The sequence below is a fragment of the Salvelinus fontinalis genome, chromosome 20 (genome assembly GCF_029448725.1).
Source record: "Salvelinus fontinalis isolate EN_2023a chromosome 20, ASM2944872v1, whole genome shotgun sequence".
Classification (NCBI taxonomy): Eukaryota; Metazoa; Chordata; class Actinopteri; order Salmoniformes; family Salmonidae; genus Salvelinus; species Salvelinus fontinalis.
In genome coordinates, this window is record NC_074684.1 from 36,109,013 (window position 1) to 36,136,083 (window position 27,071).

The window sequence follows — 27,071 nt, forward strand, 5'->3', positions numbered from 1 at the left end:
TTTGACTATGCCTACCCTCATACACAATGAATATGTATCAAGTATATTCCAAAATCATACATTTACCTGATTAAATAGTATTCATGTAACTTTAATGTCCACCATTTTGAAACAATTCTCATCAGGAATATTCATTATATTGAAGATGGCTTCTTTTGAGCTGTGCTTATAAAGTACCAAAGAAAATAAAAGTTGGTCAGATTAAATGATGCTAAATTGATATGTTGTTTTCACACTTCATGTCTGTAGGTAGACACTAGGTACACTAGACAATGGATACTGGGGTCATCTTTACTGATGATCAATGATTCTTGAGGTCTGTTTTTGATGTACAAATGCAGCAACTCAAGATAACACAACATAATACTATCATTGATACACAGCAAGTACCTTTACCCATCTTTAGAATACAACGGCTTTCTCTTTGGTTCCTACTTCTAGGAGAAAGTTACATAGTTCCCCAGGAGCAAATTGGTCCTCAATTGAGACAGACAGTTCCAGTCTTGTATACCACATACAAACAAACCATACATTATTAGACTGGGTCTGAGGTAATGGTAAATCACATTTGTTTGCCATTTCATCTAAAAATAGATATTTACAATCATAAATAGCTATTTAGAGTAGAATAAAATGGAAATATGTTTTCTACAGTTTTGTATAAATGTCTTTGCATATGCTACTGGAATCTGGAATGGTGCCGACATTGACAAAAACCCAAAAGAACATTCACAAAGACGAACACAGAAAAAAACACTTATAATAAAAAGTCCGTCCTGCAAATGAAGTAAACTCCAACTTTCACAAGATGGCTAGATAAAGGACAAGTTACCCTTTCTGGCAAAAATGAATTGGCCCTCTATTTTGTGTCTGCGAGGCTCCACAATGGTCTAACGGTGGCCTCAATCATCATTGTCCATCCTTCCTTTTAGGGTCTGTCACGCCCTGGCCTTAGTATTCTTTGTTTTCTTGATTATTTTAGTTAGGTCAGGGTGTGACATGGGGAATGTTTATGTTTTGTTAGTTTTGGGTGTTTATATGGTAAAGGGGTTATGGGGTGTAGTATATGGGTTTGTGTTGAGTGTAGATGTCTAGCGTTGTCTATGTATGTTTAGTTGTCTAGGAGAGTCTATGGTTACCTGAATGAGTTCCCAATTAGAGACAGCTGATTTCGGTTGTCTCTGATTGGGAGCCTTATTTAGGGTAGCCATAGGCTCTCATTGGTTGTGAGTAATTGTCTATGTAGAACGTTTGTAGCCTGTATGTATGTGCACAACGTTTGTAGCTTCACGGTCGTTTTGTTATTTTGTTTAAGTGTTTCGTGTTTATTGTTTGTCATCTTTTAAAATAAAAGAAGATGGCTTATTTTCCAACTGCTGCATTTTGGTCCGTCAATCCGCCACACGATCGTGACAGGGTCGTTCCTCCAGAGCCGTGTTATGGGTCATGTTCATTAGGATACACCGTTGTCAAATGTGTTAAAACATTTTTCTAGGAAAAACTAAAACAAATGGTTCTTATTGGATAAGTCCAGGTATTCCCTTCCTGTTTCAATACGTTTTCTTCCATTTGGTGCCTAATGATCACAACCCAGGCCAAACTCTCCTTCCTGTGGCTCCCTGGAGTTGAACGCTAGGTTGACCCCTCAACCCTGACCTCTTACCCCTAGCACAGCCAGGAGGAGGGCACCCACTGGGGCTCCGTGTCCAGCTTGTTGATGAGCCGCAGGAGCTCGTGGAAGGCCGTGTCTGGCTCGCCGTTAACAATGGCCGCGTCAAACAGGTGGCCGTAGGCCTGCTCCATCTCCCGGGCCTTCTCAATCAGCTCCTTCAGCTCCTCTGGCTAGATGTAGGGACACAGTATGGAAGGACAGTGGTTATAGATATCCTGGCTAGATGTAGGGACACAGTAGGGAAGTACAGTGGTTATAGATATCCTGGCTAGATGAAGGAAATCACAGTAGGGAAGTACAGTGGTTATAGATATCCTGGCTAGATGAAGGAAATCACAGTAGGGAAGTACAGTGGTTATAGATATCCTGGCTAAATGAAGGAAATCACAGTAGGGAAGTACAGTGGTTATAGATATCCTGGCTAGATGAAGGAAGTCACAGTAGGGAAGTACAGTGGTTATAGATATCCTGGCTAGATGAAGGAAATCACAGTAGGGAAGTACAGTGGTTATAGATATCCTGGCTAGATGAAGGAAGTCGCAGTAGGGAAGTACAGTGGTTATAGATATCCTGGCTAGATGAAGGAAATCACAGTAGTGAAGGACAGGAGTTACAGATATCCTGGAGAGATTAAATTATGCGAAATTGATATGTTGTTTTCACACTGTTAATGTCCGTAGGTAGACACTAGGTACACTAGACAGGGATATCCATTCCAAAAGGAAGGGATGATAGGGAGAGAAGAAGGCCATGTCCAGAAACAAAGCCTTTACCTCCTATCGGAAAAGATTGCAAATGTACAAGCAATGTGGCAAAAATTCCACCTAGACCAGTAGATGGCAAGGCAGAACTATTACTATACTAGCAGAGAAGTTGATCAAAACAGTGCTTAAGCATTGCACCAACAAAAGGGAGTATAGTTTCTCACAGGTATATATAATCTATATGATACGTGTGATCATGGTAGTAACACATTCACTGTGGATATGAATTTATCAACGATACTTGCTGATGCTGATAAAGAGTTTTTTTTGTGAGATAAGCAGAGCAGGAAATACCTTTGGGTTTTTGCCATCCTTGGCCAGCAGGGTGCGCAATCGCTCCTGAGAGGGAGGCGCAATGAAGATCACATAGGGCTTGAGGTTGGAGGACCGCAGGACCCGCAGTGACTGACAGAGAACAAATGAAAACAGCAGCAGGAGGAGAGAAGGTTAGAGAAAAGGTAGGTAATAGAGAAGAGAGTAATAACCTGGTTAGTATGCTTTCAAAACCTGCTTATGAAATACCCTCCACAACGGTGGTGGAAACAGTACCCAATTGTCATACTTGAGTAACAGTAAAGAGTAATAAGTAAAGATACCTTAATAGAAAATAACTCAAGTAAAAGTGAAAGTCACCCAGTAAAATACTACTTGAGTAAGTCTAAAAGTATTTGGTTTTAAATACACTTAATTATCAAAAGTAAAAGTATAAATCATTTCAAATTCCTTATTTGAAGCAAACCAGATGGCACCATTACATTTTTTATTTATGGACAGCCAGGGGCAAACTCCAACACTCAGACATAATTTACAAATGAAGCATTTGTGTTTAGTGAGTCCGCCAGATCAGAGGCAGTATGGATGACCAAGGATGTTCTCTTGATAAGTATGTGAATTGGACCATTTTCCTGTCCTGTTAAGCATTCAGAATGTAAGTACTTTCGGGTGTCAGGAAAAATGTATGGAGTAAGAAGTACACTAGGTCTTTAGAAATGTAGTGAAGTAAAATTAAAAGTTGTCAAAAATGTAAATAGTAAAGTAAAGTAGATTCCCCAAAACACCACTTAAGTTGTACTTGAAAGTATTTTTTACTTAACTTCTTATGGCTGGGGGCAGTATTGAGTAGCTTGGAGTAAACTGCCTGCTACTCAGGTGCAGAAGCTAAGATATGCATATTATTAGTAGATTTGGATAGAAAACAATTAAGTTTCTAAAACTGTTTGAATGATGTCTGTGAGTATAACAGAAGTCATATGGCAGGCAAAAACCTGAGAAAAAATCCAACCAGGAAGTGGGAAATCTGAGGTTTGTAGGTTTTCAAGTCTTTGCCTATCCAATAGACAGTGTCTATGGGGTCATGTTGCACTTCCTAAGGCTTCCACTAGATGGCAAGAGTCTTTAGAACCTTGTTTCAGGCTTCTACTGTGAAGGAGGAGAGAATAAGAGCTGATTGAGTAAGAGGTCTGGCAGAATGCCATGAGCTCAGTCAGGCATGCACCCGTGAGAGGTAGCTGCGTTCCTTTTCCTTTCTAAAGACAAAGGAATTCTCCGTTTGAAACATTATTGAAGATTTATGTTAAAAACATCCTAAAGATTGATTCTATACATCGTTTGACATGTTTCTACAAACTGTAATGGAACTTTTTGACTTTTCGTCTGGCCTGCGCATCGTGAATTTGGATTTGTGAACTAAACGCGTGAACAAAAAGGAGGTATTTGGACATAAATTATGGACTTTATCGAACAAAACAAACATTTATTGTGGAACTGGGATTCCTGGGAGTGCATTCTGATGAAGATCATCAAAGGTAAGTGAATATTTATAATGCTATTTCTGACTTCTGTTGACTCCACAACATGGCTTGTTTTGGTCTCTGAGCGCTGTACTCAGATTATTGCCTGGTGTGCTTTTTCCGTAAAGCTTTTTTGAAATCTGACACAGCGATTGCATTAAGGAGAAATTTATCTAAAGTTCCATGCATAACACTTATATCTTTTATTAATGTTTATTATGAATATTTCTGTAAATTGATGTGGCTCTCTGCAAAATCACCGGATGTTTTGGAAGCAAAACATTACTGAACAAAACGCGGCAATGTAAACTGAGATTTTTGGATATAAATATGAACTTTATTGAACAAAACATACATGTATTGTGTAACATGAAGTCCTATGAGTGTCATCTGATGAAGATCATCAAAGGTTAGTGATAAATGTTATCTCTATTTCTGCTTTTTGTGACTCCTCTCTTTGGCTGGAAAAATGGCTCTGTTTTTCTGTGACTAAGTGCTGACCTAACATAATCGCATGGTATGCTTTCGTCGTAAAGCCTTTTTGAAATCAGACACTGTGGTTCGATTAACAACACGTTTATCTTTAAAAGGGTGTATAATACTTGTATGTTTGAGGAATTTTAATTATGAGATATCTGTTGTTTGAATTTGGCGCCCTGCACTTTCACTGGCTGTTGTCATATCGATCCCGTTAACGGGATTTCAGCCGTAAGAAGTTTAAGTACTTTACACTACTGCTCCACAACATATTCTCAACTAGTGGCTAAGAAGAGTCCCACTTTAAACATAACATAACATAGGGTAATACAGCCTTAATAAACCCTTTATAAGGCCTGTTTAGATGCTTAAAAATGTCATGCTCTAAAATGTGTGGCACAAGGGCTATGCCACATTTGGCAAAGCACCAGATGTAAGGACCTATCATCCTTTACGTAGAATGACTTGCTTCCACGTGATTGATGAAACATCTACGCTGCGCTAAAGAAGTTATGTGTACTGCTTATGAAGTTCTATGCAGTGCTAAAGAAGTTATATGTAGTGCATATGAAGTTCTATGCAGTGCTAAAGAAGTTATATGTAGTGCTTATGAAGTTCTATGCAGCGCTAAAGAAGTTATATGTAGTGCTTATGAAGTTCTATGTAGCACTAAAGAAGTTATATGTAGTGCTTATGAAGTTCTATGCAGTGCTTAAAGATCTGTATTTTCCTACCTTAGTGTGCAGGCACAGCAGACCGATCCTGCCTGAGTTTATGACCTGTCGAACCGAGTCACTGCTGGTGCCGTACAGGTTCCTTTCGTACTCCCCAGACTCAATGAACTTCCCCGCTGCCACATCCGCCTCAAACGCCAGCTGATTTACAAAGTGGTATTCCCTCCCGTTCTTCTCATGTATGCGTGGGTTTCTAGTTGTATCTGAGTGATAATTATTGTGAAATGAGAATTTGGTATTTTAAAATGTACAGTACCAGTCAAATGTTTGGACACAGTTACTCATTCCAACGGGGCAAGACTTGAGATGGGTCTAGGCTACACAGTTATTGTGTGATATTAAGTTAGTGGACTGTTAGGTATGATTTTCAATGTCTTTTATTGTGTCCATTTTCTATAAAGTGTGTGATTATTCAATGCACTTCAAGTTTGATGGAGTTTGATAGCTTGGAGCATTGACAAATTACCACAGGAATTCAATCAGGTAGGTTAAACGTTACCAATACATACAGCTTAGCTTCTACCAATTTCTCATGTATTATATTATGTTAACTGTTTATTATAATAGACTAGACATAAACTAAATTATACAGTACCAGTCAAAAGTTTGGACACACCTACTCATTCAAGGGTTTTTCTTTATTTTTACTATTTTCTACATTGTAGAATAATAGTGAAGTCATCAAAACTACGAAATAACACATATGGAATCATGTTGTAACCAAAAAATAGTTTTATATGTTTAGATTCTTCAAAGTAGCCACCCTTTGCCTTGATGACAGCTTTGCACACTCTTGGCATTCTCTCAACCCACATATGTTCCCACATATGCTGAGCACTTGTTGGCTGCTTTTTCTTCACTCTGCGGTCCGAATCATCCCAAACCATCTCAATTGGGTTGAGGTCGGGTGATTGTGGAGGCCAGGTCATCTAATGCAGCACTCCATCACTCTCCTTCTTGGTCAAATAGCCCTTCCACAGCCTGGAGGTTTGTGTCTAGTCTATTATAATAAACAGTTTAACATAAAATAATACATGAGAAATTGGTAGAAGCTAAGCTGTATGTATTGGTAACATTTAACCTGCCTGATTGAATTCCTGTGGTAATTTGTCAATGCTCCAAGCTATCAAACTCCATCAAACTTGATTTAAAGTGCATTGAATAATCACAACACTTTATAGAAAATGGACACAATAAAATATATTGAAAATCATACCTAACAGGCCACTAACTTAACATCACACAATAACTGTGTAGCCTAGACCCATCTCAAGTCTTGCCCCGCCCTCTATTCCCCAATCCCCTCCTCTCATTGGTCTACTTACGTGGCACGGCGCCGGCGAACCTGTCCGGCTCGATGGACAGCAGCCTTTGCCGCAGCTCGTCCTGCCCGCTGTTGGGCGGACCAATCAGGGCGATAGGTCGCTTGCGATTGGCCGGCTGGTGGTAGAGTGCCATCTCCTCATAGGTCAGGATTTCATCGGCGTAGTAGTCTGGGCAAGACAGAGGTAGGTAGAGAGGTGGGGGTGTACTGGAGGTGAAATGTTGTCATAGAAATGTTACTCTATCAGATAGAAATATGTCATGTCGAACAGATATGCCTATCTGAATATTGAGCTGAGGGTAAATGTTGCCGATAGAAATTTAATGGATAGAGCAGGCATGATTCCTGGGTACATGTCACACCAACAGCAAGTCTGGCTCAGGAACCAGCAGGCTTATCAAGTTTTAGAATGTACATAGGGACAAATCAACTCCTATGCCTATGTAGTATGTCTATGACCTATGCCCAATCTATTTTGTGAATATCCGAGAGGACTTGACAGGTGTAAGTGCCACCTTGTCCTCTGATAGGCTAGGTGGAAGTTTCACCATATTGCTCATACCTATCAAATCTCCACAAATGCATAGGGGTCTCGGGGTCGATTTGGGATTGGACCAAAAAGAGCTGGGAAAAAGAACTAGCCTTACCAACGTTCCTATTGGGGTTGTACATGGTTTTCTTCCTCTGCTTCTTGTTCTTCTTTGCACACCAAAGCTTCCCTGGAGAAAATTAGATGTGGAATGTTATCAAAGGCTGATTTGGAGCCTATCAAATCAAATCACTTACCTACAAGCCCCTAACTAACAATGCAGCTTATCAGATCATAATGACAGCGATCATATGCCCATGTTGAGTGTGTGTGTGTGTGTGTGTGTGTGTGTGTGTGTGTGTGTGTGTGTGTGTGTGTGTGTGTGTGTGTGTGTGTGTGTGTGTGTGTGTGTGTGTGTGTGTGTGTGTGTGTGTGTGTGTGTGTGTGTGTGCGTGTGTGTGTGTGTTAAGACACTTGTGATGGCGGCCGGAGTGTGTAACTGTGCAGGGAGTATATAAACCCTTACCTGGGCTGTCAGGATTCCTGTCCACAATGGTTTTCTTCATAGCTTCTCTCTGCTGCTGGAAGCTCTTCCCTGGGAGAGGGAGAAGGGAGACAGAAACATTTACTTGGGGGAAAAAAGTGTATTTCAATGAAAGTGTTGATGTAGCCTAACTCTGCACTATGACTAACCCATAGACTGTCATAGTTTATAGTTCTCCAAGGAGGAGGTTGATAAGCCTCATATCAGGGACAAGTCTTTCCAGGGACTGGTTGTCTTCATCCCTGTCCCTGTAGACCTGCCACCAGCTGGGGTCAGGGTAGGGGTTGGGGTTATGGTTGGGGTTAGGGTGGTACGGGTGGTTAGGGTTGGGGTTAGGGTGGTTAAGGTTAGTGTTGGGGTTAGGGTGGTAAGGGTGGTTAGGGTTGGGGTTAGGGTGGTTAAGGTTAGTGTTGGGGTTAGGGTGGTAGGGTTAGTGTTGGGGTAAGGGTGGTTAGGGTTGGGGTTAGGGTGGTTAAGGTTAGTGTTGGGGTGGTTAGGGTTGGAGTTAGGGTGGTTAAGGTTAGTTTTGGGGTTAGGGTTGGGGTTAGGGTGGTTAGGGTTGTGTACCTGGTACTAGCCCGGCTAGGGGCTGGTTGTCCTCATCCCCGTCCCTGTAGGCCTGCCACCAGCTGGGGTCATCCTGGCTGATGATGTGGAGGATGTCTCCCTTTTGGAAGGACAGGCCCAGCTCCCTGCACGGCACGTACGGGTCATCAGACGGGTCGTAGTTAAAGTAAGCCCTCACGTGCATCTGAAGACATGGGTGACATCATCATCTCTCCAAAGAGTTTATTAACTGATTAGAATTGAATAATCGAACACACATTCTGTGCACACACGTACACACTCTGAAGGAAAACCTTACCACAGTCTGCCTGTGTGAGGGTATTTTGTTCTGAGAACTGGGGATAAGGAGGAAGGTCAGAGTACCCTGCATCTCCACCTGAGGAGAGAGGAGAACACGGTAACACACAGTGAGTAGAATCTACATGGAATCAGCTTGATTGAAATGAAGTAATAATCACACAATAAGTCTCGAGGGACCAGACCTCAACACATATTCTGGTTCAAGAATGGCTTGAGGTAAGATGGGAGCGGCCTATGTAAAATGTTATCCATTATATCTGACGGCATCAATGTGCCACTAACACCAGTCAATTGAAATATGACAGATGTGATATCCAGTGTGAGCGTTCCTGACTTGTTAACCCGTTCCTCACCAGAAGGTCGTGGACCTCGTTGACGTTCTTCCCACGGACAGGCACGCCGTTGATCTCCAGGATCTCATCTCCCTCAGCCAGGAGACCGCTCCGCTCGGCTGTCCCGCCCTTTACCACACGACTCACCACCACGCTGTCCATCTCGTTACGAACCGTGGCGCCCTGGGCAAATACCAGTCAGACATGCTTATCAGTGCAAACCACCTACACGTACTTGACACAAAGACACAAAGATCCACCACAAAGACAAGTCTGCATCGGGGACACACAATACAATACATGACATGCTTTATTGGTCTACAGAAATTGATATTGATATACAGTATATATATATACAGTAGATATATATATATATTGCTGTCGCAGTACCCAACCTGACTCAAAACACACATCAAAGGCTGGGAGTAGCACAGGCAGCACACGAGCACCCCTGGAACAATTAGGGTGCCTTGATCAAGTGCACAACAACAGCATGTACTGTAGTATATAGGATATTGAAGCCGGTAACGCTCCAGCTGCTGGCTCACTCCTTGCAGACTTCCTCCCAGTCAGCTCGGGGATTCAGCAACCGGTAACCGGTCGTTTGTGAGGGATAGCAATTAGAATGTCTTGGAGTATCAGAAGAGATGGGTGCGTGTGTGAGTGGGGGTGGGGGAGTGGCTCACCAGAGGAATGTCGCTGGCCTTCTCCAGCCGCACCAGTTTGACGGTCTCACCCAGGTACTGAATCAATCTCTCTTCTGGGTCCGGCTCCAACTCCTGCTCCGCCACACTGTCATGGGCCTGCATCAGAGCCTGGGATGGACACAACACACACAGGCACATGGATGAGAGGTAGTGTGTGTGCCATGAGAACTGGGAAGTGTGTGTATGCGAATTTGTTTGAATTAGATTGTTGTATTAATGACTAAGGTGAATTGGAGCTTCTTGATCTTGAGCCACACGCATATCCTTTCATATTCACCAGTTATTGTAAAAGGTCAAGGGGGAAAGTTAAACTCTGCTCCCAACCCATGCTTAAACATGCACCTGTTACCCAAAGCCCACCCTGTGTCTCTCTCTCTCCCTTCTTCCCTCCTTAACACAAGCCGTCAGCAGTCTCCACCTCTAAGCCAACAAGAATACAAAGATTACTCCCCCACTTCATTTAAGGTGACAGGCGCTCCGTACTCAATTAATAACCGTCGAGCCAAATTAGTGTCTCTATCCTGCAGCAAAGAGACTTGAGGAGCCAGAGAGGAGGGCTGGCTAAGCTTCCAGCGTACACACAATCCGTCTTAATCTGCCTTGCATTTAGGAGGCAGGATTCCCCTCCATCAATCATCAAAACACCTCGATCTCGGCATTCCCCGGAAGGAAGGAAGTTGGCAGGGAGACGAGGAAGGAAAAAGGGGAAGAGGGAGAGAGGGAGGCAGTTTTGTGACCTCTGTCGGAAGTTTACATAGACTTAGGTTGGAGTCATGAAAACTCGTTTTTCAACCACTACACACATTTCTTGTAAACAAACTCTAGTTTTGGCAAGTCGGTTAGGACATCTACTTTGTGCATGACACAAGTAATTTTTCAAATAATTGTTTACAGACAGATTATTTCACTCATAGTTCACTGTATCACAATTCCAGTGGGTCAGAAGTTTACATACACTAAGTTGACTGTGCCTTTAAACAGCTTGGAAAATTCCAGAAAATGATGTCATGGCTTTAGAAGCTTCTGTTAGGCTAATTGACATCATTTGAGTCAATTGGAGGTGTACCTGTGGATGTATTTCAAGGCCTACCTTTAAACTCAGTGCTTCTTTGCTTGACATCATGGGAAAATCAAAAGAAATCAGCCAAGACCTCAGAAAATAAATTATAGACCTCCACAAGTCTGGTTCATCCTTGGGAGCAATTTCCAAACGCCGGAAGGTACCACGTTCATCTGTACAAACAATAGTACGCAAGTATAAACAACATGGGACCACGCAGCCATCATACCGCTCAGTAAGGAGACGGGTTCTGTCTCCCAGAGATGAATGTACTTTGGTGCGAAAATTGCAAATCAATCCCAGAACAGCAAAGGACCTTGTGAAGATGCTGGAGGAAACAGGTACAAAAGTATCTATATCCACAGTAAAACGAGTTCTATATCGACATAACCTGAAAGGCCGCTCAGCAAGGAAGAAGCCACTGCTCTAAAACCGCCATAAAAAAAGCCAGACTACGGTTTGCAACTGCACATGGTGACAAAGATTGTACTTTTTGGAGAAATGTCCTCTGGTCTGATGAAACAAAAATAGAACTGTTTGGCCATAATGACCATCGTTATGTTTAGAGGGAAAATGCTTGCAAGCCGAAGAACACCATCCCAACCGTGAAGCACAGGGATGACAGCATCATGTTGTGGGGGTGCTTTGCTGCAGGAGGGACTGGTGCACTTCACAAAATAGATGGCAACATGAGAAAGGAAAATTTTGTTGATACATTGAAGCAACATCCCAAGACATCAGTCAGGAAGTTAAAGCTTGGTCGCAGATGGGTCTTCCAAATGGACAATGACTCCAAGCATACTTCCAAAGTTGTGGCAAAATGGCTTAAGGACAACAATGTCAAGCTATTGGAGTGGCCATCACAAAGCCCTGACCTCAATGACATAGAACATTTGTGGGCAGAACTGAAAAAGCGTGTGCGAGCAAGGAGGCCAACAAACCTGACTCAGTTACACCAGCTCTGTCAGGAGGAATTGGCCAAAATGCACCCAAGTTATTGTGGGAAGCTTGTGGAAGGCTACCGAAACATTTGACCCAAGTTAAACAATTTAAAGGCATTGCTACCAAATACTAATTGAGTGTATGTAAACTTCTGACCCACTGGGAATGTGATGAAAGAAAGAAAAGCTGAAATAAATTATTCTCTCTACTATTATTCTGACATTTCATATTCTTAAAATAAAGTGGTGATCCTAACTGACCTAAGACAGGGAATGTTTACTAGGATTAAATGTCAGGAATTGTGAAAAAGTGAGTTTAATTGTATTTGGCTAAGGTGTATGTAAACTTCCGACTTCAACTGTATATATAAAACACAGCAAAATCCTTTTTGACCACACTGGGCCTTTAAAGTCTTTAGGCAGTCAATTAGAAGGCTGCCACACCCTAGTTAAGGGAACACTGTTCAATTGGAGCTTGTTAATTAAGGCACCCGCATACGAGGTTCGGTTTTCGAATGGCATGAGATTGTAAGCTTGACATCAAAAGGTGAAGCAGGAGGAAGATGGCGAAGGCGGGGATTTTTTGTTTGAAACTGATGGCACGTTGAGCGAAGATGAGCGTGAGAAGGAATGGATTACAGTGGCGAACGAGAATGGAAACAAGAGAAGTAAAGTAGTCGTGGAATCTAGTAAATCTAAGTGTTCTGACTCTTTTGTTGCTGTTGTTGGAGTGAGGGTTTTGGACCAATGGCGTTATCTGGGAGATGGTAGGGTAGGGTAGGTTATGGTAGGGTAGGTTATGGTTATGGTAGGGTAGGCATAAACTGCGGACAACAAACACAATTGCATTTTATAGATGGCAATTTGAATGCACTAAAATACCGTGACGAGATCCTGATGCCCATTGTGAGGCCCATTTTTTTTAAAGGTATATGTGACCAACAAATGCATATCTGTATTCCCAGTAATGTGAACTCCATAGATTAAGGCCTCATTTATTTATTTCAGTTGACTGATTTCCTCATATGAACTGTAACTCAGTAAAATCAATGAAATGATTGCATGTTGAGTTTATATTTCTGTTCAGTATAGATTCCACGGTTGGTGCACGCCCGTGTTATTTTGTTCTTTGAAGAAGAGTCTCTCCCTTCGCATGTACGCTTTTAACCAATCAGCATTCAGGATTAGACCCACCGGTTGTATAAAACATTAAGGTCACCTGCTCTTTCCACGACATAGACTGACCAGGTGAATCCAGGTGAAAGCCAGGTGATCCCTTATTGATGTCACTTCAATCAGTGTAGATGAAGGTGAGCAGACAGGTTAAATAATGATTTTAAAGCCTTGAGACAATTAAGACATGGATTGTGTATGTGTGCCATTCAGAGGGTGAATGGGCAAGACAAAAGATTTAAATGCATTTGAACAGGGCATGGTAGTAGGTGTCAGGTGCACCGGTTCGTGTCAAGAACTGCAACGCGGCTGGGTTTTTCACGTTCAACAGTTTCCCGTCTGTATCAAGAATGGTCCACCACCCAAAGGACATACAGCCAACTTGACACAACTGTGGGAAGCATTGGAGTCAACATGGGCCAGCATTCGACACCTTGTAGAGTCCATGCCCCAGCGAATTGAGGCTGTTCTGAATGCAAAAGGAGGGGGGGGGGCTTAATGTTTTGTACAGTGTATTTTGGGTTAAGTGAGATACCAGGTGAGAGGCTGTCCAGCCTGTCTCCTATCTGGAGGCGTCAAGGAGAGTGGAATAAGGGGTTAACGTTGAAGAAACCATGGTAGTTGGGTAAGAGACCCCAGTAAATGTTACTCGCCGACAGTATCCTGACATGTCGCATGATAAAAAGGTGGACTTTGTATAATTTATTGCATTGGTTATAAACAAAGTGGAAATAGAAGGAAATAGGCATCGTTGTGAGGGATTTTACAGCACAGGCATTACAAGGAATTCTGTGGACGAATGTTCCGTCCTCACAGACCCCTGCGGCTGTATAGGGATGTGATTTGGACTATATCTGAAGGGTGGGGAACGTTTTTTTTGTTTTGTTTTTTAATTGTGTATGATGTTGGGTTTTTCCCATTTCTCGCAATGGGGTGGCCTCCTGTACAGTAGGTGGCGGCATGCACCTTTAACGTTTGTTTGCAGACCGCCATAATACCAGAGAACAAGAAGAAAAAGAAGGTTAGGTTTGCTCCTAGCAGAACTTGGCTAGGCGAAGCAAACGTATGTGCCTCGCACACTCCCTTAAAAGACATTCGCTTGAAAAGCTAGAAAAAAGCAGCAATGTTGCTGTTTGTCCCTCTTGATACGCTGCAGCAACAGCAACAGCCACTTCCTCAAAATAGTCTGAATAAATCTAAGATAAATCAAGTCATTTGTAATACATTTGTACATTTTTGCAGAGGAGGGTTAGTCACGCAATTTAACATCTAACTAGTCTCTCGTTGAATGACAACAAACACTTTATTGAAGAATCCTGTCCATAAATCCCACTGCCACTAGGGGTAGTACTGTTCACTGACAAAGAGGCGTAGACTACGGCTACCGAACTTTGACGTGGCCCAAGAAAACATTTAGTGTGCGCGAACAGACAAACAAACGCTGCCGAACACCGAAACGAACAAAACGTCACAAAATGTAGTCCTAATATATACGCAAACTGTTTTGACTGGGAAGCATGCGACAGGCTTTAGAGAGCACATCTCAGCGGTGCCAACACCAGGCTGGCACGTAGCCCTGGGGTCAATCATGTAAACGTCAGCGGTAAGCCATCTATATTGAGTGACCTCTCTGTACCTGTGTGGCACGCATATGGGCATGCCATTGAGTTGGACACTGACCAGCAAAGAAGCTTGGGTCAAGTGTCAAAGGGCAACTCTTAGGCTACTTCGTAGATCTAAGGATTTGTCGATGACATGCTCGGCTATAAACCTAAAGAAATTTCAGTGTCCGAGATGCATACACTGTAAGTATCATCCTAATTGTATGTATCATGTTAACCTTCCAAATTCCAAAACCCACGATGCCCTGTAATATCACCTATACAATGGCCTTTTCTCATTTGGGAAAAAGTCCGTTCTCCACCCTCTCTCCTCTGTCCTCTCTCATCCGTGACCTGAAAACCGTGCCAATTTGTTCGTAGGCAAATAGAAGTGTCCTCCCCTACCCGATAGCCACCTTTCATCGAGGATAGTCATGTGTACCTTTAGTCAAGACACAGAGTAAAGTTCAAGGCCCTTATAGTGCCAAGCCACTTAAAACCCACTAAGTGACTTTCCTAAGCCCCTCTGAGGCTGAAGTCAGGATTGGATACAGTCGGACACATGAGGATGACTCAGGGTCTTGCATAGACATACAGTATATGGAATCTATGGACAAGGTATATGGAGCATATTCACAGATATCTAAGTGACAATTGGGGTTTTGGAAATTGGGGTTTTATCCATAGTACGTCTCAGGTGGCCAGCTCAGGAACACTGACAGATTGTGGGGGACATGGACACCCCGCAAACCAAATAATGTTTTCTAGATGTTATTAGAGGTTATTCTGATGTTTTCTAATTGTTGTTTGAAGGTTACAGGTTATGTTCTGGTGTGTCTCAGGTCTCTTACCTGGAAGTGGGGGGTGGTGAGTAGGTTCCTGAGCTCTACACCTTCCTCCTGGTGACTGGACTGTAGGATGCATTGCACCTTGAAAAAGATAGGGGGGAGAGTAGGGAGAGATCAGGAGGGAAGGAGGGGGGGGAGTAGGGAGAGATCAGGAGGGAAGGAAGGGGGGAGAGTAGCGAGAGATCAGGAGGGAAGGAGGGGGGAGAGTAGGGAGAGATCAGGAGGGAAGGAAGGGGGGAGAGTAGGGAGAGATGGGGAGGGGGGAGAGTAGGGAAAGATCAGGAGGGAAGGAAGGGGGGAGAGTAGGGAGAGATGGGGAGGGGGGAGAGTAGGGAGAGATCAGGAGGGAAGGAAGGGGGGAAAGTAGGGAGAGATGGGGAGGGGGGAGAGTAGGGAGAGATCAGGAGAGAAGGAGGGGGGAGAGTAGGGAGAGATCAGGAGGGGGGAGAGTAGGGAGAGATCAGGAGGGAAGGAAGGGGGAGAGAGAACGGGGAGAGGGAAGAGGATGGAAAGAGAGAGAGAGAGGGGAGGGAATGACAGAAAGAGGGGGAGAGAGTCGGAGACAGGAGGTGAAGGGATGGTAAGGAAAAGAGAGAGAGCAAGAGAAGGGGTCAGGTTATCGTGAGCTGTATAAGTACCACTAAGTAAGCAGCATTGGTCATCTGGAATCGTCATACAGTTCAAAGTGTGCATGAGTTAATAACATCACCAGCCAGGAACCAGTAGGGACATGGCCATCTTGAATACTCCTTGAGACTCTACGTGTGATTTAACATCGCAGTTGAATCATACAACTTCCTGAACACAAGTCATGGGTTGAAGAATCACCCCGTCCTCAATATAGCCAAGGCTTTAGTCATTACTCAGAAACGACTTCTTAGTATATTATTGTTAAAACCACTGATGGTTCATCCTGCTATGCTTGTCATCGTGTAGTGCATGCGTTATGACTGAGGGCTCATGATATCAGAGGTATTTTGTCCTCATATGAAGGCCATAACAGTAAATATGTTTGCCTCATAATTGATGTAGTCTCAGTCTGCAAATAATTTGTTCTTACGTGAAGGTCATGTCATACGCCATTCTGCTGTTTAACATAATCGATTGGATACCTCCACACAGACAGACACACACGCACACACACACACACACACACACACACACACACACACACACACGCACACACAGAGAGAGAGTTGGCAGCTCTCCAATGAGTCACAGTGGGGTTTCACATTCCAGACAGGGAAGTCACACTACTATAACAGTCTCCATTCCAAATGGCACCCTATCCCCTAGTATACTACCTTTGACTAGGGCCCATAGGGCCCATAGGGCTCTGGTCAAAAGTTGTGCACTATATAGGGGATAGGTTGTCACTTGAGACGGACACTTATTCTGCTCACTGGCTGTTGCGTTGGAAAATAAAGACACTGAATGAAGCTCTCAACATGTGAGGTCCAATAGAAGCATGAAAAGTTGGTTGTGCTGTCATCACGTTGGTGTTTCTATAGCATGTCTTTAACAACTCCATAGCACCCACAACTATCAACATCCACAAACTACTTCACCATAAAAAAAACTTCACATTTCAAAATGAGAATCCCAATCCTCTCCTTCTCTCCACCCTTGTATCCTCCCTCCTCCCCCTCTACTCCGTCTCCCTAAATCCGGGTCCCTGGCTCTAGCTTAGCTCATCCATTCAACTAATCAAAGGTGTCGGTAACGAGGTGACGCACTTTCCCCTCTCCCCCTCCTCTCCCAGCCCTCCTCTCCTCCTCTCCTCCATCCCTCCATTCCTCCTCTCCCAGCCGTCCTCTCCTCCTCCCTCCAGCCCTACTCTCCACCCTCCTCTCCCAGCCTTCCTCTCCTCCACCCTCCCTCCCTTCCTCCAGCCCTCCTCTCCTCGCTCCCTCCAGCCCTCCTCTCCTCCCTCCCTCAAGCGCTCCTCTCCTCGCTCCCTCCAGCCCTCCTCTCCTCGCTCCCTCCAGCCCTCCTCTCCTCCCTCCCTCCAGCCCTCCCTCCAGCCCTACTCTCCACCCTCCTCTCCCAGCCCTCCTCTCCTCCCTCCCTCCAGCCCTCCTCTCCTCCCTCCCTCCAGCCCTCCTCTCCTCGCTCCCTCCAGTCCCCTCTCCTCCCTCCCTCCAGCACTCCTCTCCTCCCTCCCTCCAGCCCTCCTCTCCTCGCTCCCTCCAGCCCTTGCCCCTCTAGCCTGTAAGCCGCTGGAGTTTCTTTTTCTGGCCACGGCAGTTCAGATCCCCAGCCACTTCCTGCCAGGCCCAGGGGCAGCAGGGAGATTACCTCGCCCTGAAGGCCAATCAGGAAGTCCCACGGTAACAGCCACTTAGTTTAGACACAGTTCACCGGCTCAAACTATTACCACATTGCTAAGTATCTCCTGGCGCAAATGTATACATCTATTTACTGTACGCACAGAGATGGTGTGTGTGTGTGAGAGAGATCATCATCGCACTGATCGAGGCCCTCAACTGTAGCTTACGACCTCTTTCTTAATGTCACACAGTTCTCTTCAAACTAACCCTACCAGCCTAAAGCAGTCTCTTTGTCAGTTATCCTATTGCTTTTTAACATTTATTTCACCTTTATTTAACCAGGTAGGCTAGTTGAGAACAAGTTCTCATTTACAACTGCGACCTGGCCAAGAATAAAGCAAAGCAGTGCGACACAAACAACGTCACAGAGTTACACATGGAATAAACAAACATACAGTCAATAATACAGTAGAAAAAGTCTATATACAGTGTGTACAAATGAGGTAAGATAAGGGAGTTAAGGCAATAAATAGGCCATGGTGGCGAAGTAATTACAATATAGCAATTAAACACTGGAGTGATAGATGTGCAGAAGATGAATGTGCAAGTAGAGATACTGGGGTGCAAAGGAGCAAGATAAATAAATAAATACAGTATGGGGATGAGGTAGTTGGATGGGCTATTTACAGATGGGCTATGTACAGGTGCAGTGATCTGTGAGCTGCTCTGACAGCTGGTGCTTAAAGCTAGTGAGGGAGATATGAGTCTCCAGCTTCAGTGATTTTTGCAGTTCGTTCCAGTCATTGGCAGCAGAGAACTGGAAGTAAAGGCGGCCAAAGGAGGAATTGGCTCTGGGGGTGACTAGTGCTGGAGCTCGTGCTACGGGTGGGTGCTGCTATGGTGACCAGTGAGCTGAGATAAGGCGGGGCTTTGACTAGCAGAGACTTGTAGATGACCTGGAGCGAGTGGGTTTGGCGACAAGTATGAAGCGAGGGCCAGCCAACGAGAGTGTACAGGTCGCAATGGTGGGTAGTATATGGGGCTTTGGTGACAAAATGGGTGGCACTGTGATAGACTGCATCCAATTTGTTGAGTAGAGTGTTGGAGGCTATTTTGTAAATGACATCGCCGAAGTCGAGGATCGGTAGGATGGTCAGTTTTACGAGGGTATGTTTGGCAGCATGAGTGAAGATGCTTTGTTGCGAAATAGCCGATTCTAGATTTAATTTTGGATTGGAGATGCTTAATGTGAGTCTGGAAGGAGAGTTTACAGTCTAACCATACACCTAGGTATTTGTAATTGTCCACATATTCTAAGTCAGAACTGTCCGACTAGTGATGCTGGACGGGTGGGCAGGTGCGGGCAGCGATCGGTTGAAGAGCATGCATTTAGTTTTACTTGCATTTAAGAGCAGTTGGAGGCAACGGAAGGAGAGTTGTATGGCATTGAAGCTCGTCTGGAGGTTAGTTAACACAGTGTCCAAAGAAGGGGCAGAAGTATACAGAATGGTGTCGTCTGCGTAGAGGTGGATCAGAAAATCACCAGCAGCAAGAGCGACATCATTGATGTATACAGAGAAGAGAGTCGGCCCGAGAATTGAACCCTGTGGCACCCCCATAGAAACTGACAGATGTCCAGACATCAGGCCCTCCGATTTGCCACACTGAATTCTATCAGAGAAGTAGTTGGTGAACCAGGCGAGGCAGTCATTTGAGAAACCCAAGCTATTGAGTCTGCCGATAGGAATGTGGTGATTGACAGAGTCGAAAGCCTTGGCCAGGTCGATGAATACGGCTGCACAGTAATGTCTCTTATCGACGGCGCTTATAATATCGTTTAGGACCTTGAGCGGGGCTGAGCGTGAGCGTGATTGTAACTGTTTGACAGGCAGCTTTCCTATAGAAATCAAGACCTGGGTCCAAATAGTATTTGTTTTCATTCAAACTCTTAAGTGTGTTATTGAGCCTGCCGCGGAGTGCCAAATGGGAGAAGTTTGCTTTTGGGACTATTCCATTGATTCCAATGCGCCAGGCAAGCTCCATCAAGCGCAGCTGAAAGATTTGGAAGAAAAGTTAATACTATTCGAACGCTGATCAATATTGACCAGCGTGTGTTAAATTCCATCATGTCATATTAGTTCTTGACATCAATCCCGAGAACTTGTATATTGTGGGAGGATCCCATCAAATATATTACAGTGTAGCTAGATCAACTCCTTCTCTCAAGACTGCAGCATGGCTGGCTATATGACAGACTGCGTGGATTTATAAACCCAGTGAATGATGTTGTTGCATGGAATGTGTGGGAAGGTCCAGTGGAGCCATACACCCGTCTTCAGATAGCTCAGGGTGCATGTCCACATCTGAGTTCATGTTGCATCTGTCATCTTGGCACAGTGAGTAGCACCACTCCCAGCAGGGAAATGTCGTGAGGTGTTCAATGGTGACGTCACGGACGCAAGAAACGACAAGTGAGAGGTGGAATTCAGGATTGTGGCTAGATAGAATAAAGCTATGGTCCAGAAGTCGCATGTTCGAGTTGCGTCGGGGACAACTGTAGCGTTTAAGCTAACCCTAACCTTAACCGAACTATCCTAACCTGCGACATTATCCTGCTGCGTTAGTTCTCCTTACTTGCTACTTAAAGTCACTTCAGTCTGTAGCTGCACTCCATCCAGCCAAAACTCTAATCCAGTTCCAACACACTAAGGCCAGTGCCAAGGATATATTCGTCCCTGGCCCCATTTACCCTCCTTTCTTTAAGTTTCTCTGTCACCATCCTCTCATCCTTATCTCCTTCCATCCACCTCTCTCCACTTCTCTTCCCTACCTTGCTGTACCGTTCTTCCTTTCCATATTCTTATCTCCATCTGTTCATCCCCAAAATCCTCTTCTCCCTTCTCCCAACACTTCTCCACCTTCTGCCTAACACCATCCCTTCGTTCTCCTCTTATCTCCCCCCTACCTCTTGACCGATACATTGGTGAAAAAAAGATCCATTCAATTTCTAGATCCATCAAGATCACTAGTCTGCTGTAGTTTATTTTCTACTTCACTCTACCTCCTGATAAAGGCTGCGGGCCTGGGCGGTGAGGGGCAAGGCCGGGCTGCCACGCGGCTGCATCTGCTGGGCCACGGCGCTGTGGATGGCGAAGGCGCTCTGGAAGTCCTCCTTGTGCAGCAGGCCCAGCACCAGAGCCACGTCGGCCTGCGACTGGGCATCCACCAGGCAGCTCTGCACCCGCCGCAGGGCCTCCAGCAGCTCCTCCAGCTCTGGGGAGGGGAGAGGGAGGGGGAGAGACAAAGAGGTTGGTTAGGTTCAATTGCCTAATTTCCAGGAACACTCGATCTCCATGCGAGCCCTTGCTTACTAGTGCCATAGAGAGAGGCTTAAAACCGAGAGACTCAACATACATTTACTTCCTGTAACGCTCGTGACCCTAAAGATTCAGACTACCGTCAATGGGAAGGTTTTTATCTGAAGGTAATCGCAAACCTCTCTGGCGCTAGAAGGCACTGGCTTGCATGGAGACAGTGTGTTTATGTGAAAACCATGCTACTAATTGGATATTGTCATGCCAAAGTCGGTTTAGGTTGCGCAACCGTGGGATTCTGCACTTCCCAGATAGGATTTGGCATGTGCATCAAGTTTGGCATGAGGGTACCACCTACACATAGCAACTCTGAGGAGCACAGAGACACAGCACCAGGGGAAAGGGAGGGTAAAACCTTTCTTACACAGCCCAATCTATTGTTATGAACCAGAAGCTGGTCTGTTTAAGTGACCAGGTGTATTGATTACTGATTACGACCTGATTAATGTTATCAAGATAGTGATCTCATCAGGGGGTATACCTGAGATAAGAAGAAGCAGGGAGGGTGCACAGTATGTACGTGTGTGTGTGTGTGTGTGTGTGGGCCATTTGGTAACTTGATGTAGTCATTGAGTGCTAGGAATATGGGACCAAATGCTCAACTTTTTACTACTTTAATACACATATAAGTGAATGTGTCTGAATTACTTATGACACCTTCAAACGGGGGACTAGATACATAAAGTGCTTTCATTTCTAAACGGTAAAACATATGTATGAAAATACTCTCTAATAAAAGTACATTCTCTACTGTCACCTCATATTATTATTTTTTTAAATCTCAAATCCAAAATGCTGGCGTGCAAAGCCAAATAAAACATTTTAGCTTCACTGTCCAAATAAGTAGGGGAGTGTATGCCCATGTTGAGTGTGTGTGTGTGTTTTGAAAGGTCTGTGCAGATATAAGATTATATTTTATTAATGGCCTTTATATTTTAGGCACTTGAGGCAGACTTGAGTTTTATGCTCACAAGAGTCTGCTAAAACTGGTCAGCAGCAACAACATTTTCTACAGCCTACTGTCTCTAAATCTATCCAACTGACACGAAAGCTAATACTCTGAATTTTTATTTATTTAAATTAACTCATTTTCACGTCACAAATCATATTAAGATCGCCTATGCAGGAATGAGAACACCTCCGACAAAAAAAACGAAGTGTTTTAACTCCAAATGAATCCAGAGGTGAGGGGGAGTGAGTGACTTTAATGTGACTAAATGGAGAGAGCCTCTGCATTGACATTCACTTCTGATCCCCCATTCTCCACCAATACCCCTCGCTCAGCCCCCTCCCTAAAAACACTCACTCTTTGTTTCACAGAATTGTCACGAAAGTTCCCAACTCTCCTATTCTTCTTCTCAGAGCTACCCCTCGCCTCCACCTCCCCCACTTCCTCCCTTCAGTCCCACATGACCCTACTCACCCACAACCGTGTCCCTGCCAAGCGGGGGGCTCCCATCCTTGGTCTCCTTGCCCGCCTTAGGCGCTTCGAACGTAGGGTTGTCGATACCCGTCTTGGCTGGGTTCTGGGCCAACTTCTTGAGCCTGAGCGAGGCGTTGAGATCGATCTCATGCTTCCCTTTGTTGGCGTCCGCCTCCCTCTTCCTCCTCAGCTCTTCCTGGTACCGCTGGATCCTCTCCATCTGGGCGCTGCACCGGGAACCCTGCACAACGCTGCTCCCAGTCCCCACCACCTTGTCCCCAGGGGGGCAGTCCACAGCCCTCTCCCTCTGCTGCAGCTTGGCTCCACTCCCAGGACCCTCTGTGCCACTCACAGGCCCCATTGGGTCCTCTATTACATATCCGGGTCCTCCGTTCATGTGGGAGGTGATCATCCCAGCTCCGGGAGTCTGACCCTGGCCTGGCCCTGGCCTACACACGTGTGCGATGATAGCTCAATGTCCACTAGGAAGGCCTGAGGCTAGGACTCCTCACTGCAGCAGGGGCCATAGCACTTCAGTTGGGAACGGCTCTTATCTGTCTTCAGTGGGGCAGCAGGTCCTGAAACAGATAATCAGGATAGAGCAGCAAGGTTACCACTGTTTTAGTCTTGTGAGCCATATGCGACAATAATAGCCAACCTGGTTGCTTCACCCTGATCTTTGTTAATCACCTACCTTACTACAAGAACCACCATTTTCTCCTTCCTCCTCACAGGTTTCCAATCACAGGAAGAGCTAATCTTACTCCTAACATGGCAACCTCCCTGGCCTGCCCTCACTTTGCCTGCTGCAATCCCTTGAGTCCAGCAGGTTCATCCACCCTTGTCTGTCACTCTGTCCCCACCTGTCCTAGCCTGAGTATCTCTCCTTCTGAGTATCTATTCTTCATATAATACCCGCTTAGCACATAACTCTTTGCTCTCTGGGTCCTTCAGGCTGATCTTATCCATCTACAGCCATAAAAGGGATACAAAATGAGACAATAAGTATAGGATATTGCACTCAACCAGTACTGTTCTACTACGGGTATACAACCAACCTGATCTGCTATTGCTGCTGTGGATTACAATCTATTTTAAGGATGTTACCCAGTATTAATCTGGATTAGCCAACTATATGATTGTATGACTATTAGATGTTCACTCTCTTGGGAAATAGACAACTGAACTTCAAGTTCTTTTTACAGGGCCAAATGTGAGTATTTTTTTCTTCAGAAAGAGATGAGAATGGATGAGGAGAAAGCGCTTTGTGTGTGAGGGACGGAAGTACAGTATTTCAGGATGTAGTAGAATGGAGAAGCAGAAAGCTAGGACCATTACTCAGGTAGTGTTTGGGGCACTTCACTATAAAAATCAGCTGGCTCTCAAAATGTCCACCCAGTCAAGACCCAGTTAGACCTGATGCTGTGGGAAACTGGAGAAAACCTCATGAAAATGACGCAAACAATGTAATTATCTCGAACTAACATGAGAAAAAAGGAAAACCCAGTGAAAGGGAATAACAGGAAATAACAAGAGAACGTCATCAATGTAATAACGAAAGATTATCTTGGACATTTTCTCTGCATTTTCTTGGACAGAAACCTGGAAGGATCCTGTCAGAGATGCAGCCACCCACAACACGTCCCACATGGTAAACCTCCCTATCCCCCTCACCAGCTAATCATGTTTGGCAGGTCTACTCTCATTTAGCCCCGTTTAGAGCGCGGTGAGGCTGACAAACAGTACAGACAGTCACAGTCAGCCACCAAGGCCATCTGTTCCTCTGTTCCTCTCCTGTGGGGTTGGTTAAGCCTTGGGAAAAGGGATCTGCTAGTTTACTATACTACTCCAGGCTTCATCTCTGTCAGCAGCGTGAGACTGAGGAGAGATCTGGCTTCCTATACTCCTCCAGGCTTCATCTCTGTCAGCAGCGTGAGACTGAGGAGGGATCTGGTTTACTATACTCCTCCAGGCTTCATTTGTCAGCAGCGTGAGACTGAGGAGAGATCTGGTTTACTATACTCCTCCAGGCTTCATCTCTGTCAGCAGCGTGAGACTGAGGAGAGATCTGGCTTACTATACTCCTCCAGGCTTCATCTCTGTCAGCAGCGTGAGACTGAGGAGAGATCTGGTTTACTATACTCCTCCAGGCTTCATCTCTGTCAGCAGCGTGAGACTGAGGAGAGATCTGGTTTACTATACTCCTCCAGGCTTCATCTCTGTCAGCAGCGTGAGACTGAGGAGAGATCTGGTTTACTATACTCCTCCAGGCGTCATCTCTGTCAGCAGCGTGAGACTGAGGAGAGATCTGGTTTACTATACTCCTCCAGGCTTCATCTCTGTCAGCAGCGTGAGACTGAGGAGAGATCTGGCTTACTATACTCCTCCAGGCTTCATCTCTGTCAGCAGCGTGAGACTGAGGAGAGATCTGGGAGCTGGCATTGGTTCTGATGAGACGACTGTATGTAAATTCAACTATGAATGTACACACACACACTTTGTAGGGGTAACTTTATCCAAATTTAGGCCTAAGTAGGATTATCTTCACTTGTATAACTTAGAAGTGTATAAAATCAATTCACTAACTGTAAGCTTTACAGTAGACAGTAGGGCTCAAGGGTCATCTAGCTTTAACTACACTAGATCATAGCTAATTGATTCATTGAGGAGGACATTGATAAGAGGTGCCCCTCTGGGTAAACAGGTACAAATTGGTGGCTAATTAAATACTGTTCCTTACAGCTGGTGGCTAGACTACTTGTCAGAGTGACTGCTTGTGTATCAAAATGGCGCCCTTTTCCCTATATAGTGAACTACCTTTGACCAGCATTATGGACTCTGCTCAAAAGCAGTGCACAAATAGGGAATAGGGTGCCATTTGGGATGCAGCACTGTCTATAGCCCTATTTATCCCTGGTGCTAACATGGGTCCGTTGTCTTGATCTTGTCCACATTCTGATTGTGACCAGATGACCAGAAATGTGTCTACACATGGTGTTAAAATGTGTCTGTTATCCATCCACGGTGTCTGCATTGTGACCACATTTCCTGGTCCCTTCCTGTATGCCAATTATTTCACAGCTATTCTTTCTAAATAATATGTATTTAGTTATGTATTGTAAGACATAATGGTGCTTGCTACCTGTCAGTGATTTTAGAGGGCGGAATAATGATGATTTAGCACTGTTTAGTCCTGTGTTTATACCTGTGTTCTAACATGCAGCCTTTGTGCTGATCTTGTCCACATTTTGATTTTGCCCACATTTTTGACAAGTGTAGAAGATTAAAAGATGCTTTGTGATCAGATCTTAAAAGTGTAAACAGACAAGATCAGGATGAAGGACACATGCTAACAGCAGGTATAAACAGTTTTTTTTTGTCCAGATCTGTCTACACTTGTAAGATATCCAGACACAATGCGTGTCTGACTTCCTCTGGAGGTGGGCAGGATTATCTGATCATAATCAGATCATAATGTGTGTCTTGGTTGTCTAAACCGGTCTAAAAAATGTGGGCTTCTGTTCACAGGACTACGCCCGGGAGTATATTGTACAACTCTGTTTTAAATGTCTTTTAAATGTCACGTGGACTCATAAGTCAAAAGGGTTCCAAATGTATAGAAGCAGGACAGGACAGCTATGCTTGCTTAAAAGTAAGTTATTGTTAGACCTACTTAGATTAGGTAGTTTAGAGGTTTGTTTCACTGCTGCCAACAGCAAAACCTATTAAATGTCTAGTAGTGGGGCCAATACTGGGAGCACGCAGTTATTGTTTCATAATGGCACTACATAGCTGTTACATAGTAACACCGTTAATGCAACAATTATAGCATTACATTTGGAGTGCCGATCTGTCATGTACCGTTTTAATTGTGATAAACAGCCACTTAAATTGTGAAATACAGCAACATTTTATACAAGTTAAATTGATGCATTTGTAGGCTTGTAATTTGTGATTTTCTTTACTGAATAGTTGGAATACCGTTGGGTGGCCAACATTCCACACCATACAGTCATTGCATTCTACACGCATACTCAAGAGTGCGCTGATCCTGTTGGTGAAGTTGGTATTCAATGAATGTTTCTAGAGTAGTCAATCGATCGCACTCAACTCTCACTACACAGAGAAATCTACTCACCGCTTCCAAGTCTTTACAGAAGAAGTAATCCCGTAATCCCTTAACATGCGATGGTTCTGAAATGTCGGTTCTATTGCGTACATAACATTTCCAAGATGCGTAGCTTTAACGTCTTTATTCTTCGGCCTGGTCTCTCATGATCGTACTTAGCGGGTCTGTGGCGAGTTGGGTCAGCTCACATCATTGTGGTGCAACTGCGCATGGTGTTTGGGCATCTCCCAGGCAAATCCACAGCGTTGTGTTGCCCATTTAAATGGTCATGCGCCAAAGTGTTCACCTGTCAACAGCCTGAAATACCTTGACATCCTATTCCTCAAGCAATGCATTAGGTTACTTTTAGCACCATACATACATAAAGGCTACATTTTACAATAAGAAGAGTTTGGTCAGAATTAGTGGAGTTATGGAGAATAGACTGTGCACCTCACGATCATATATGACTAGTAGAATTATATTGTAATATCACGTGGCAGTGTGCATGAAGTCAATGAAAAAGGGGTCCC

General features: G+C 44.4%; 1 protein-coding gene across 1 annotated transcript; it reads right to left on the bottom strand.

Annotated features, from left to right (window-relative positions):
• Positions 1–91: 91 nt before the first annotated feature.
• LOC129817792 (protein PALS1-like) lies at positions 92–26,751 on the bottom strand. Its single transcript, XM_055873353.1, has 14 exons — positions 26,569–26,751; positions 22,431–23,008; positions 20,695–20,906; positions 15,367–15,444; positions 9,720–9,848; positions 9,055–9,216; positions 8,700–8,777; positions 8,402–8,585; positions 7,817–7,885; positions 7,409–7,480; positions 6,763–6,930; positions 5,438–5,640; positions 2,731–2,841; positions 92–1,842 (listed from the first exon to the last, which is right to left on the bottom strand). The coding sequence occupies exons 2-14, from the start codon at positions 22,840–22,842 to the stop codon at positions 1,666–1,668; spliced, it is 2,055 nt and encodes a 684-aa protein (XP_055729328.1). The 5' UTR covers positions 22,843–23,008; positions 26,569–26,751; the 3' UTR covers positions 92–1,665.
• Positions 26,752–27,071: the final 320 nt, after the last annotated feature.